Genomic DNA, 12,765 nt, shown 5'->3' on the forward strand with positions numbered 1-12,765 from the left:
TTTTTTACGAAGACAGCGTGATTTAAGAGGCATTTTAATGAACTATCTCAAAATACAACTTCATTTCCCAGGATATATTGCGAGCTTTCGACGCACTTTCGCCACAGAAGAGAACAAATGGACAGGAGGCGCCACTTTGGAACAATATACCGGGTAGCGACTTTTTATGTTTAACGCTACTGATTTTACCATAATTCTGACTGTTTCTGTCAACTCCTGGCACACTTTTCCTTACAAATATTTTCCAGATATTTCGCTAGCGCTCCAGTCTAGAAGCCAGAACAGAACAAGCTGCCAGCTTTGCTGCTGTCAAGCAACTCATCTCGTCAATACACGATCTTCTTCGTGAGTCTCGCCGCTTACTGTCTGATTGCTGCAGTTAGAGGAGTAGCTGCAGGTTCCAGTTCAGCCGAACCATGACCTGACCGTGGTGCTGCAGGTCTGTCTGCCCAGTTCTCCTGACCAGGTACAGTCTAGCGATGTTAAGTTTGGCTCGGGGCGGCAAATAGTTTCTATTAAAACAAACACGTAAGGCTGGCGTTTGGAAGCGGCTACAGTTAGCTAGCAGCTAGCCAGCTAGCGTTAAAGTGTGACATGTCTGACTGTTTGGATATAATGGACACGAGTCTAACTGGTTGTAGTCATGTGGGGGTTATATGTAGACTTCATCAGTCATAACCAGTCACTGTGAGAAACATGTTTTTTTGTTGTTTTAAAAAAAAAAAAAAAAAAAAAAAAAAAAAAAAAAAAAAAAAAATAATAAAAAAACACATATTATATAAAATAATATATTTATAAATATTATAACATTATATATATATATATATAAATAACATTAAAACCAATAGCAGAACTGTGATTTGATAAACTTTGAACTGTGGTGGGGTCTGAGCACAATGTATGGCTTACATGTCAAAGTGATGACCAAGTGGAGACCTCTTGTGTTCATTTGACTCAGCCAGACCTTCCTGTGAAACATCCATCAGTTTCCATTCATCCAGCAGCGCAGTGTAGACGCTGGTATGATGATTTTTATAATATGATAGCACGAAAGTGTTCTTGTGATCTCACTTCATGTCAAGCTGAAGGTGGCAAAGAGTCAGACTCTGATTCACAGTCTCCATTAGTTTTATAACTTGAAGCTGAAGAAGTGAAATAAAAACCTTTCATCCAGCAGCATGATCAATAATGCGCGAACCACATCACAGTCACTAAAGCTGCTATCAAAGGGACTGAAGACAGGGCTATACTTGAGGTTATCTCCGTGTCTGTGTTTAATTAATGCGTTTCAGAAATAGTGAATGATATTCTTTGAACATTTCCAATATCCAGAATCCAAAAACATGAAAAAGCAAGCTGCTGACTACAAGTGAAAAATATCAGACAATCCCCCCTCCTCCTCTCTGACTCACAGAAGACAGTGCAGGGGAAGAGGACAAAGTAAAGCTTATTATAGTGAGACTGTGAGGTAGTGACCTTATTCTATCTAAGTCCAGATTTAGGGCAGCAGGTTGCCATAGAGACTGCTTCTTCTCCCATGAATCCCCCATCTGTGTGGCACGATCTCCTTCTGTCTGTCAGATACAACCATGCACGTTAATATTATGCCCTTCAAACACCCTTCAGACGCCCACCAGCCTTCCTGTGCAGTGGTGAGACTCGTTCAACTTGTCACACAACCAGAAATCGTGTTCGCTCTCTTTATTGCTGAAGTAAAGGAAGTAAAGGCCCTCTCAACAAGAATTTGTCTAATGTTTCTGTATGTTACATGTAGTCCCTGACTTATGCGATTATGTTAAACTTGACAGATCTGTACATGTCACCTGTTGCTGGATGCCCCGTCTTATTTTCATCTTCTTTTAAATGTAAATAATGAGAGATGCGCTCTCATTATTAATGCCATCCTGTTTTGGAGAACCTGAACAAGTCTTATCTGTGTAACCAATACTCACTTTCATGACCCGATGCTCCAGGATCAGGTGGCCACTTTATTTTCCTTAAGACGTCCGTTTGCGTTTCCCTCTTATAAGGTTACCAATCTGCATCTCCCCTGAGAGTCCCCAATAGGTTTTTGGCCTGCAGATGAAGATTTGCCTTCAATTATTAAGAGGAGAAGTTTATTTGTAGGGGCTGATGGGCGTAACTCCTTACCTGATAGCCCTTGTCCTTGTGTGCTTTGATGGGCATATGTCACACAGGAGATGCTGTTACTGTACTTGAGTAACTTCAGTGTTTTCTAGGGAAAGGGAACACTTTCTGGGAAAGGGATCCCTTGTCCTCTATAAAGCTCACTAGTCTTCCTGTTGCCTGCCTTCTCAGATACACTGGGAGCTCTCAACAAGCACTCGGTGACGATGGAAAGCTCCGCATCTGTCAGGCTGCGTTACGAGGAGCTGCTGTTTTATGCGGCCTGTGTTTCTAACTGCTGGTCTGTGTGTCTGTGTGTCTGCGTGTGTTTAGAAGGCAGAGTGTGTAGGAGAGGAGGCGGTGGTGGCATGCGTGTGAGCAGCAGCTGGAGGTGGCAGCTCTCCCGAGCCATGCGACTGGCGCTGCGCTGGTGCTGGCTGTGCCGCACGCAGAGGGGGGGCCAAGGCGGGGGTACCAAAGCGGGGATCGGCGGCAGGTTGTCAGAGGTGTGGCGTTACAGCAAGCTCCTGCTCAAGTCGCTGTACTTCAACAGCCTCACCAACTCAGACACTCTGCTGGACTGTGCTTTTGAACCCGTTTATTGGATTGTGGACAACGTGACCCACTGGTTTGGAGTGGTAAGCTCACTTCCCTCCTCTCTTGATTCCCACGCCTGCTGCTGCTTTCCTTAATCGTTTTTCCTTCTCTTACCCTCCAAGGTGTTTGTCTGTCTTGTCGTCTTGCTGACATCCTCAGTTGTGGTCATCGTCTACCTGTTTGTCCTGCCCACGATCGTCAGCACTTACCCTGCACACTGGATTGTGTGGCACCTCTGTTGTGGCCACTGGCTTCTCATTATGGTGGTGTTCCATTATTACAAAGCGACCACCACCTCTCCAGGACACCCACCAAAGGTAGGAGTCACACTCCCCAGAGGCTGACATAGTGACTTATTCTGCTGCCATCATTGATTTTTACATTTTTTTAAGTACAAATGTGAATACTTTTTAACATTTAAAACATTTCTTTTTTGGTTTATGCGTTGGTTTGTAGGTATTTTTTGAGGTAGGGTGATTATATTTCAAAGACTGTAATTGAATTACTTTTTGAATATTAACAAATCATAAAATCATAAAGTAAAAATCTACATACAAAAGTATTTCCCCCCCTTTCTGATTTCTTAGGTTGTTTTTTTTGCATATTTGTCATACTTACATGTTTAAATGTTACATAACCCAAGAAAATGAATTTTTTTAAATGATTTTATTTAATTAGGCAGAAGTTATCCAAACTTACCTGCCCCTGTGTGGAAAGGTAGTTGCCTCCTAAACCTAATAACTGGTTGTGCCACCCTTTGTAGCAAGAATTGCAGTCAAGCATTTGTGATAATTGGCTATGTGGCTTTCTAAACGCTTTGGAGGAATTCTTTTGATTCAGTCACACTGCACAGGTTTTGAGCTCGAACGGTCGGTTTAAGGTCATGCTAAGGTCATGCTAAAGCGTCTCGATTGGATTGAAGTCCAAACTTTAACTTGGCCGCTCCAAAACCTTCAGTTTGTCTTTTTGAGCCTTTCGAAGGTTGACTTGCTGGTGTGTTTACCATTGTCCTGCTGTGTTCTTGAGCTTCAGGCAATTAACTGATGGTTAGAAATTCTGTGTTAGTTTTACGTCAGATGTAACCTTTTGTCTCATCAGAGTATTTGCCCAAAAGACTTTGGGATCATTAAGATGTTTTTTTGGCAAATATGAGACGGGCCTTTGTGTTCTTTTTTGATCAGCAGTGGTTTTCTCCTTGGATCTCTCCCGTGGAGGCCATTTTTGCCCAATCTCTTTCTTATTGTTGTATCATGAACTCTGACTTTAACCCTTTAAAGCTGGTCAGAGCGGGCACGCTCTGTTTTGCGTAGCTATTTTTAAATCCCGGTAGAACTGCAACCAGGTAAGCTAGCGCAATAATTTTTTTTGCATATGAAACCAGAGGAGTTGTACTTACATCTTATGCCATCAGCTTGTCCTAGGTCACAGTTTCCTTCCACATATAGCTTTGCAAAAATGGCATAAAAACCACTTGCAGCAATAAAAACACAATATTCCAGAAACACGCTTTACCGATCCGATCAGCTGTTCGTAACACTTCCTATGTTAGAATAGATCATCAGCGCAAACTATCGCACGTCCGCCATTACCTGCCCGAAACCGGAAGTGACGGTTTTCTCGGAAATGTAGTTTTTTACCTTCAGAGCCCCATCAGCCTATACTGGTGTTTTTAAAAGTTATGTTTGACTTTATGACTTTCTGTGTCGTTTCTGGGATGCTTAGAAGTCATATTGCACTGCTGGAAATAGTTTATTTTGATGCATATGCTGTTTTTTTTGCAAATTTGCAGTATAATATTTATTTTCGTTTTTCCTGTAGTAAATAAAAATTGGTGTATTTCAAAAATAAAACTATGAAGACACTCAAAATAACTTTCCTGTGGTGGGAAACTATTTTGTGCAACTTTTTTGTATTTACAGTTTTGAGGGATAAGCCTCTTAAGTTTCTCTAACTAGAAATATATGTTAAAAAAACAAAAAAGATTTTCGATTTTTTTTGTAGTTTATTGCACTTTTTTGCAATTTATGGAATTACTATGCACTTAATGCAGACATATTATTAAAATTTGGGCTATAATGGTTGTATTGATGTATAGCAACTTGAAATGCTCCCAAAAATGGCACAACATGTAAAAATATAATATAAACTCTGGCGGACTTGGTTCTATGGTAGGTCTTAAAGGGTTAACCGAGACAAGTTGAAGTCTGCTTTAGATGTTCTGATTCTTTTGTGACCTCCTGGATGAGCCGTTGCTGCACTCTTGGAGTGACCTTTTTTTTCCTTAATGAATGAAATCTTGACTTTAAATACAGCGTTTTGTATTTACTCAGGTTACCTTTGTCTAATATTAAAATTTGTTTCATCTGAAATATTCAAATAGTCAAAAAATGTAGAAATCAGAAAAGGCAAAAACCTTTTCACAAAGCATAACATTGTAACAAAAGACATCAAACCTGTGAAATAATTTACTAAGGTCATAAACCAAGTGAGAAGTAGGTAAAGTGTTTTTTTTTATAAACACTTATACAATTGGACTTTTTAAAAGCAGAGGAACTGCCCCTGATGGTCGTTAGAAAGAATGCAGGTTTATGTGTCACTTCTCAGACCCAGCGGGCCATCATTCCATCTTTTATGTACAGGCTGTGGTATTTTCTGAAGATGACAGAAGAGCTTTTGTCAAGCTGCATTTTTTTTCTATTTTAGGACAAAAGTCCCTTCCCTTCTGTGTCCATCTGTAAGAAATGCATCACTCCCAAACCACCGAGGACACACCACTGCAGCATCTGCAACGTGTAAGTTCTTCACGTAGTTCCAATGTGGAGAGTTGGCGTGTTTTATATTATATGTTTGTTTTCTTTTATCATATTAAAATGTTTGCTATATTGCAGGTGTGTTTTGAAGATGGACCACCACTGCCGTATCCTTTGAGCGAGGAAAAACTCATGAAAATGACTTTTATTCTGTTCATTTTTTGTTTTGGTGTCTCCTGGTGTTCCCGCTTGTTACACGTATTGAACTGAGCTCTTTCCAGCCTGGTTGAATAACTGCGTGGGACATTTCAACCATCGCTACTTCTTCTCCTTCTGCGTCTACATGACCATGGGCTGTATCTACTGCAGCATCAGCAGCAGGAACTTGTTTCTGGATGCCTACGACGCTGTAGAGGTAAGGCTCAATAAGGAAAGATTCAACCATCCATATGTTTGGGTGGCGTTTTCGTCATAGCAGCTGCATCTCATTGTTCCAGTTCAACTGAGATCCATTCTGACACGACATATTCCTTTAAGCAGGTTTTTCTAGGTATTATTAACACTACCCCTCTGCACAGTTTGGGTGAGGAGCTATGAGGAAATAATTTGCATCTGTCAGTAAAGCATGATTTGCAAAATTTGAGCTCATGTAACAAACAACAAAGGGAAACACCTTCTGCTTTCATTCTTACTCTGATTAAGGACCTCAAGGGTGCCAGCTGGTAAACAAAACTGTAGGCTTTGGATAGTAACGTTAAAGGAGCAGTTCAGCACAAAATACAAACTTTGGAAACTACTAACTGTCCTTCCTGTCCACCTCAGACCTACTATCAGACCCCTCCTCCGGACTACAGTTTTAGAGAAACCACTGCTCATAAGAGCATCATCTTCCTCTGGGTGCTGACCAGGTGTGAGACACTTTACCTTTTCAAAAAGTCCATAATGCCACTTGTATAGTGCAAATTGTAATATGCCCTTTCTCCCTCTTCCCTGCAGCTCTGTGGCAGTCGCTCTGGGTGGACTCACCCTGTGGCACGCCATGCTTATCAGCAGAGGAGAAACCAGCATAGAGCGGCACATCAACCGCAAAGAAGCCAGAAGATTAAAGGAGAAAGGAAAGGTACGTGCACTCCTGTGCAGAGTCAGTTGCTATATATGAGCAAAGGTTTAGTCTTTTATTGGACAAACCAGTTAAAGTTCACCAGACATGAATCCTGCATAGGAACAAAATTCAAACTCATCGAGGGTCTCTGAAAATCCTGTTTTCTTCTTTTCCTAATCAGGTGTTCCGAAATCCATATCATCGCGGTAAAATGAACAACTTGAAGCTACTGTTTGGTGTGCAGAAGAGGAGGTGAGCTCCGTCACTGCTTCAGCTTTTGATGAATATGTGCAAGTATTCCATCTAGAGAGAGCTTATGAGTCATAGCTGGGATCATGTGCTCAATACAAACTATTATTCCACCTGTTTTTCTAACTGCATAAAGAAAAAGAATAGGAAAATATTTTTATATTAAATTGACACATTTGATGGTTTTCATGCAAAGCCAGCTGGCAGGTTTCTTTCAGTGTTGTGCTTACTGAAAAGCAGGGACACAAATTACCACTGTTGTATGTATGATTTTTGAAATGATCAGTTGTGTCCCCTTCAAAAGATCACAGCTTTGTCATCCTTTGTTTTCAGTCACATTTCATGCCATCTGTTCTTCTGTTCCTCAGTCACTGGCTCACACGGGTCCTCTTACCCTCCAGCCATCTTCCCTGCGGAGACGGCATCGTGTGGGACTGCACCTTCGCCAGGAGAGACCCCATGGCCATCTGACTTTCAGCTTTTTAATGTCGTACCATATATATATATATAAAAAAAAAAGAAACTTCAAACCTGTATTTATAACCAGCAAAGAAGAAAAGACTGTGGTTACACAGATCAGCAGCCTTTTGCTGTGTCTGTATCAGCACTGATAAAAGTGGAGAAACACAGGAGTGTCTCAACTTCTTAGATCCAACTGTCACTTTTCCAGCATTGTACAGTGAGACTAAGCTGTGACTGCAGAGCTGTCGACTGATCTGATTCATGGATGCTGCTGGTCAGCATCTCAGTAATGCCTCGTTCACACAACTTTTATTGAAGAGGTGATGAAATGTTGTGGGATTCTGTTACATGGTGTGGTTTGGCACCATCACAGGAGCCGAAGTTAAAGCTTGTTAATGGTGCTATGTGTTGCATACAGTACAGCACGTTAAAAAACCTATTTTATCGTTATTAAGTGAAGACCTGGAAGTCATGTCGGCAGACCGTTTACAGCAGACTCTTCTTCTCGGTTCATGCTGTAAAACAGACTTGCACATTTCCCCTCAATCTGATTTTAGCTTGTAAAAGAGAGCGTGCCACCTTTGTGCTTTTTATAAATTAGTGATAAGAGTGCAAAACACGGCACCATTAGCAGCTGAGACTGTATCAATCTCCAGCTCTGTTTAAGGATCGGCGTCTTCAAAATAACAGAAGATAGCTGTGGGAGGCAAATCGTAAAAACATTATTTAAGCAGTGTTGTGTTAGTATGTAAATAATTGTTATTTGTAAGTTGTTTTTAATACCGACTACTCTACACGTGTTTCAAAAACCATCCCCTGGCTTTACTGGGAGCCACTGACCTGAACTCATTTCTTGGTGCCAAAGACGAGTGAAAAACCCAACTGCACGGCTCTTGATTTCAGAGAACTTTAAACACAGATGTGGTTGTGTGCCTTGTTTGGTTATTCAGCCTTGAAATATGTGACTCAGACACTGAAATATTATTCTGTCATTTAATTTTTTTTTTCCTCCCCTAAAGCCACATTTTCATATCGGCAACCTCATGATGGTTTTGGAAGCTCTGCAGTTGCCATAGAAACAGACATCCAGCTGTGATAGTGTTGGAGCTGTGTTCTGATTTCATTTATCTCGCCGCCTTAAAATAAAACAAGGTTTTGATATTTCTGGGTTGACGTGTTTCCGTTTTGAGGTGACGATATTCAGACAGACACGAGTGAAATTTCAGTGTAAACAAAGGTTTAATGACATCTTAAGTTAGACATTTTAAATATTGTCTTGTTTTCTTGGCATAAGTTGATGTGAGGTCCAAAGTCAGCCAACATTTACGATTTAATATTAACAGAATACAAGGCAGATGTTGAACATGACGTTCACATAACTTACAATCCAAACAAAAGTACATTAACCTAAACGGATATTTCATTCTGTAAAAAGTATCCTAACATTTCAGTCAGCGGAAGCTTTCACGCTCGATCCATGAACAGTTGGCACATTCATATTCTAGCAAGTCTCAACATCGGTTAGAGACGTCACTGCTCAGGTATACATTCACATGAGTGTAAAAAGGTCACTGATGTGTCTTCCACTGCTGTGGGGGTTGGAAGAAAAGTGGTTCCAAGACTGGAGTAGGTGCCTGCTTTGTCTGCAGTGTGAAATTGCTGGGACACAGTGTGTTAACCACTGTTAAGTATCCAAGTTTCTGCTACGTTACAGTTCTCAAATCTGCTGAAATAATGGCTGCTACTTAAAAGGCATCGAGGCAGATCTAGCGTCACACCGACGCCTTGTCAGCGTCACGCTCTCTGCTTTTATATGCAGTGGGGGAAAAAATTGCTTCTTTTTATACAGGAGCTGAAAAATCCAATTCCCTGGCACTACCTCATTATGGTGCCTACTGACAGATGTTCATGATCTCAGGACAGTAACACTAGATTTGAGACATTCTGAAGAAACACAAATGATTACATGATCTTTGTAAGTGGTTTTTGTTATTTTGTTAGCTGACCAAAGTGTCCCTTCATTATGACCTTAATGCATATATGATTTTACCAGCTGTAAAACCTAAAATATAAATACGCCTAAAATCTCATTTTGAAATTTTTGCACCTTCAGCAGTGAAATATTTCCCAATCAAAATGACGTCATCTCATTTCATGTGACTGTTTGGTCCAACAGGACAACAATATTCATGAGGCGTGCTGCATAATAACAAAACACTCATTTCATTCTTTTGACTAAGCTCTGCCATCAGATTTATGTGCGTTAGTCTATACAGTCTTACTTGTGCGTTTGTGAAAATACAGACAGTTAAAACATTTCAGTATAAAGGGGAAGAGTAGGAGGGGCAGAAGGAAGCTGGGAGATCCTCGAGGGTGGAGGCTGCTGGAGAGCTTACCCGCAGAGGGTGAGCCGTTGAGTGAGCAGCACAGCTCTGCTACTTGGTATCTGTAATTTGGTGGTGATTAGGGGGGAAATCATCTTCCACCAGGACTTCCTAAGAGGAACCTACAGGGACAGTTAGAGAAATAGCCATAAACACATGCTTTACTAAATGCTATGGCACCTGTTTACATGCTAGCAAGATTCACAGGACTAGGAAAAGAGTTAGAGTAACATCAGTATAATCACAAGCTGACATGTGTCTTCTAGATAAATCACTTGTTTTTGGATTTTTTAGAGGAGTCCATCTTTAATAGGAAAAGGTAGTTCTTACCACTGTGCTCTGGCCTGAACCGCCTCCCTCCTCACCAGCCTCTTCTTGTCATCCAGAGGTTTGGCGAGCGCTCGAAGTACTCGGGCCCGAAATGGCAACACCTTAAATCACACACAGATAGGAGGAAAAAAATTGGTAAAGCAATTAATATGTTAACATTACACTTTTTATACAAGTTTCCTGTTGAAAAAATGTTGGGAAAAGTGACGATTAGAATCACGGACTCTTCTTCTAAGGCCTTAAAGGGGCAGTTCACCACGAAATCCTGTTATGCTCATGAGTGGGTGACAGGATCTAAATATTAATGGTGCTCATCTCGGCTGAGCTGTAATGTTTCTCTTTGGTTTAAGCACACAGTAGACAGAAAACAGGTCCCACCATGGAGCTGCTCACAAAAAAACTCATGATTTCTAGAGAGAAACATCACTGCTGAGCTTCTCAAATACATTTAACGGTCCTTTTGGCAACCAAGCACAAATGCCATTGATAAACAGCACTATGTCCAGGAGGGGAAATACAGAAATTTGACTTATGAGGATCAATAGTGTCACACGATGACAAATTGGTAGCTTGTAATTCTCTGACTCAAACATTGTGGTGAAATCCAACAATCATAAAGACTCCTTTAGTAATTAGCTTCAATATAACTGACTGCATTTAGTCAGATTGGTCAATTCAGTCTGATTGCTAAATGTTTCCATGTTCAGGAACCGTAGTTTATGTTTGTGAGTCCTTATTCAGCTTTTGTAAAACAAAAACACATTGCAATAAACTGGTTGAATTTAAAGTTTTTCAAACAGTTAAAGATAAAACACACAAATTAGGAATTAAAAAAAATCTTATGGAGGTTGAAACCAAAGTATTCAAAGATGGTACGTTTTACCTCATGTACAGGGAAGTAGGAAAGAGCGCTGATGCAGGACAGCGAAGCAATCCGTACACTCTGCAGTGTAAAGGAAAAAACACTGTCATCATTTAATGAACTTATACAGTCCAATAATGAAGGTAGGCTTTTGTAGAGCACTTACAGCATTAAATACTAAAACAAAACAACAGTTTATAATCTTGAGGAGACTGAATAGTTAGTGAACAGACTGTGGTGATCTAACTAACCATAGCTGGACTGCAGAGGAGGGCCAGCAGCCTGTTGACCAAAGCTTCCAGCTGCTGTATGAGAACTTGTGGTGGGTTGACGAGGACGGGCTCCAGACAGGACAGAGTTGTCAGATGAATGTCCTGATCAGGACACGACAAGGCTTCCAGCAGCAGAGAAAGAAGCTGCACAGGAACAGGACTTTGATGATTACAGGCACCTACCAGCTCGAGTCATTTCTTACGAGCATCAGAGCTGCTCTGTGTTACTCACCGCTGGAAGTTCAGTGACTTGAACCTGCTTGGGCAGCTTATTGACGATGTTAGATAAAGCTTTCAGGTAGTTGAGCTTCTTCTCTGGTGGAAACAAACAATACACAAATAAACCAAAAACATTACATTCTGAATCTTGTATATACACTGATCAAACAGGGTTTAAAGCATGGAAATCTTTGTCTTCATCAGTTTTTGGTGACAAATTCCATTTTTTTATTTTTTTTATGTTTGTGACACTTAAATGTTTCAGATAATCAAATATAACACAAGTAAACACAAAATGCAGTTTTTAAGTGAAGGAAGTGAAGAAAAATATCAAAACCTTATTGGCCTTGTTAGAAAAAGTGATTGAGCCCCTAACCTAATAACTGGTTGGGCAAACCTTAGTGGCAACAACTGTAATTAAGCATTTGCGATAACTGCCACTGTGGAGGATTTTTGACTCACTCATCTTTGCAGAATAGTTGTAATTGCTGTGAATTGCCCTTTGTTTTTCATGAGGCATTCGGAGGTGGACTTTCTGGTGTGTTTTGGATCATTTACCTGCTGCAGAACAGACAGACACCTTCCCAAAAAGTTCCACCTTTGTTTCATCAGTCCAAAGAACGTTTTTTTTCCAGAAGTCCTGGGAATCATCAAGATTTTTAATGGCGAATGTGTGACTGGCCTTTATCCTCCTTTTGGTCAGCAGTGCTTTTCTCCTTGATATCCCCCCCCCCCCGGAGGCCATTTTTTCTCAGTCTCTTTCTTAATGTTGAATCATAAACTCTTGACTTTAACTGAGACAAGTGAGGCCTGCAGTTCTTCAGTGTTGTTTTTGACCTCTTGGATGTGTCGTCGCTGCGTTCTTGGGGTAATTTTGGTCAGCCGCTTACTCCTGGGAAGGTTCACCACTGTTCCAAGTTTTCTTTATTTGTGTCTGATGACTCTTACTGTGGTTCAATCGAGTCCCCAAGCCTTAGAACCCCTGCCAGACTGATAGATGTCAGGGATTTTGTATCTCAGGTGTTTCTTCAGATGGTGGCACGATGTGTTGCTTTTTGAGATCTTTCAGCCTGCTTCACTTTGTCAAACAGCTTCTAATAAAGTGATTTCTGGATTCAACAGGTCTGCCAGTAATCAGGCCTCAGTGTGTTTAGTAAAACTGAACTCATCTTTCCACAAAATGTGGTTAACCGCAGTTAATTCATAGTTTAGCAGGAGGGGCAATTACTTTTTCGGAGAGGACCAGGAGAGTTTGGACGTTTCTCTCTCAATCAATGAAATCATCATCTAAAAACTGCACTTTGTATTTACTCTGGGTATCTTTGTCTGATATTAACATTTGTCTGATGATCTGAAAAATGTAAGCGTGACAAATATGCAAAACACTAGAAAATCAGGAACTTTTTTTTTT

General features: G+C 40.7%; 2 protein-coding genes across 3 annotated transcripts in view; one reads left to right on the forward strand and one right to left on the reverse strand.

Moving 5' to 3' along the window:
- The first annotated feature begins 36 nt into the window (after positions 1-36).
- Positions 37-7,333, forward strand: zdhhc16b (zinc finger DHHC-type palmitoyltransferase 16b). 2 transcript variants are annotated; one of them, XM_042227069.1, is made up of 11 exons: positions 37-153; positions 249-466; positions 2,461-2,765; positions 2,847-3,041; positions 5,428-5,516; positions 5,613-5,641; positions 5,756-5,889; positions 6,297-6,382; positions 6,471-6,594; positions 6,758-6,828; positions 7,194-7,333. In XM_042227069.1, the coding sequence occupies exons 3-11, from the start codon at positions 2,496-2,498 to the stop codon at positions 7,294-7,296; spliced, it is 1,101 nt and encodes a 366-aa protein (XP_042083003.1). In that variant the 5' UTR covers positions 37-153; positions 249-466; positions 2,461-2,495; the 3' UTR covers positions 7,297-7,333. The 2 variants fall into 2 exon arrangements, with proteins under 2 accessions (XP_042083003.1, XP_005938089.1); XM_005938027.3 differs by lacking the exon at positions 37-153 and having other exon boundaries at positions 195-466.
- Positions 7,334-8,689: 1,356 nt separating this feature from the next.
- The window catches only part of mms19 (MMS19 homolog, cytosolic iron-sulfur assembly component), a 17,352-nt gene continuing 13,276 nt past the window's right edge, over positions 8,690-12,765 (reverse strand). The window contains exons 27-31 of the mRNA XM_005938021.3: positions 11,368-11,450; positions 11,115-11,279; positions 10,885-10,944; positions 10,002-10,102; positions 8,690-9,793 (exon numbers count right to left, since the gene is read on the reverse strand). Coding sequence (XP_005938083.1) covers positions 9,763-9,793; positions 10,002-10,102; positions 10,885-10,944; positions 11,115-11,279; positions 11,368-11,450 — 440 coding nt within the window. The 3' untranslated portion in view covers positions 8,690-9,762. The remainder of the gene's footprint in view (positions 9,794-10,001; positions 10,103-10,884; positions 10,945-11,114; positions 11,280-11,367; positions 11,451-12,765) is intronic.

This window comes from Haplochromis burtoni, unplaced genomic scaffold (assembly GCF_018398535.1).
Source record: "Haplochromis burtoni strain Fernald_Lab_line unplaced genomic scaffold, NCSU_Asbu1 Contig_242, whole genome shotgun sequence".
Classification (NCBI taxonomy): domain Eukaryota; kingdom Metazoa; phylum Chordata; class Actinopteri; order Cichliformes; family Cichlidae; genus Haplochromis; species Haplochromis burtoni.

What these genes read in the sequence shown, in the direction of transcription:
- zdhhc16b (XM_042227069.1), top strand. Translation starts at nt 2,496, where the DNA reads ATGCGTGTGAGCAGCAGCTGGAGGTGGCAGCTCTCCCGAGCCATGCGA. An exon ending in TGACCCACTGGTTTGGAGTG is followed by an intron (nt 2,766 to 2,846) that starts GTAAGCTCACTT and finishes TTACCCTCCAAG; the next exon opens with GTGTTTGTCTGTCTTGTCGT. An exon ending in TTCCTCTGGGTGCTGACCAG is followed by an intron (nt 6,383 to 6,470) that starts GTGTGAGACACT and finishes TCTTCCCTGCAG; the next exon opens with CTCTGTGGCAGTCGCTCTGG.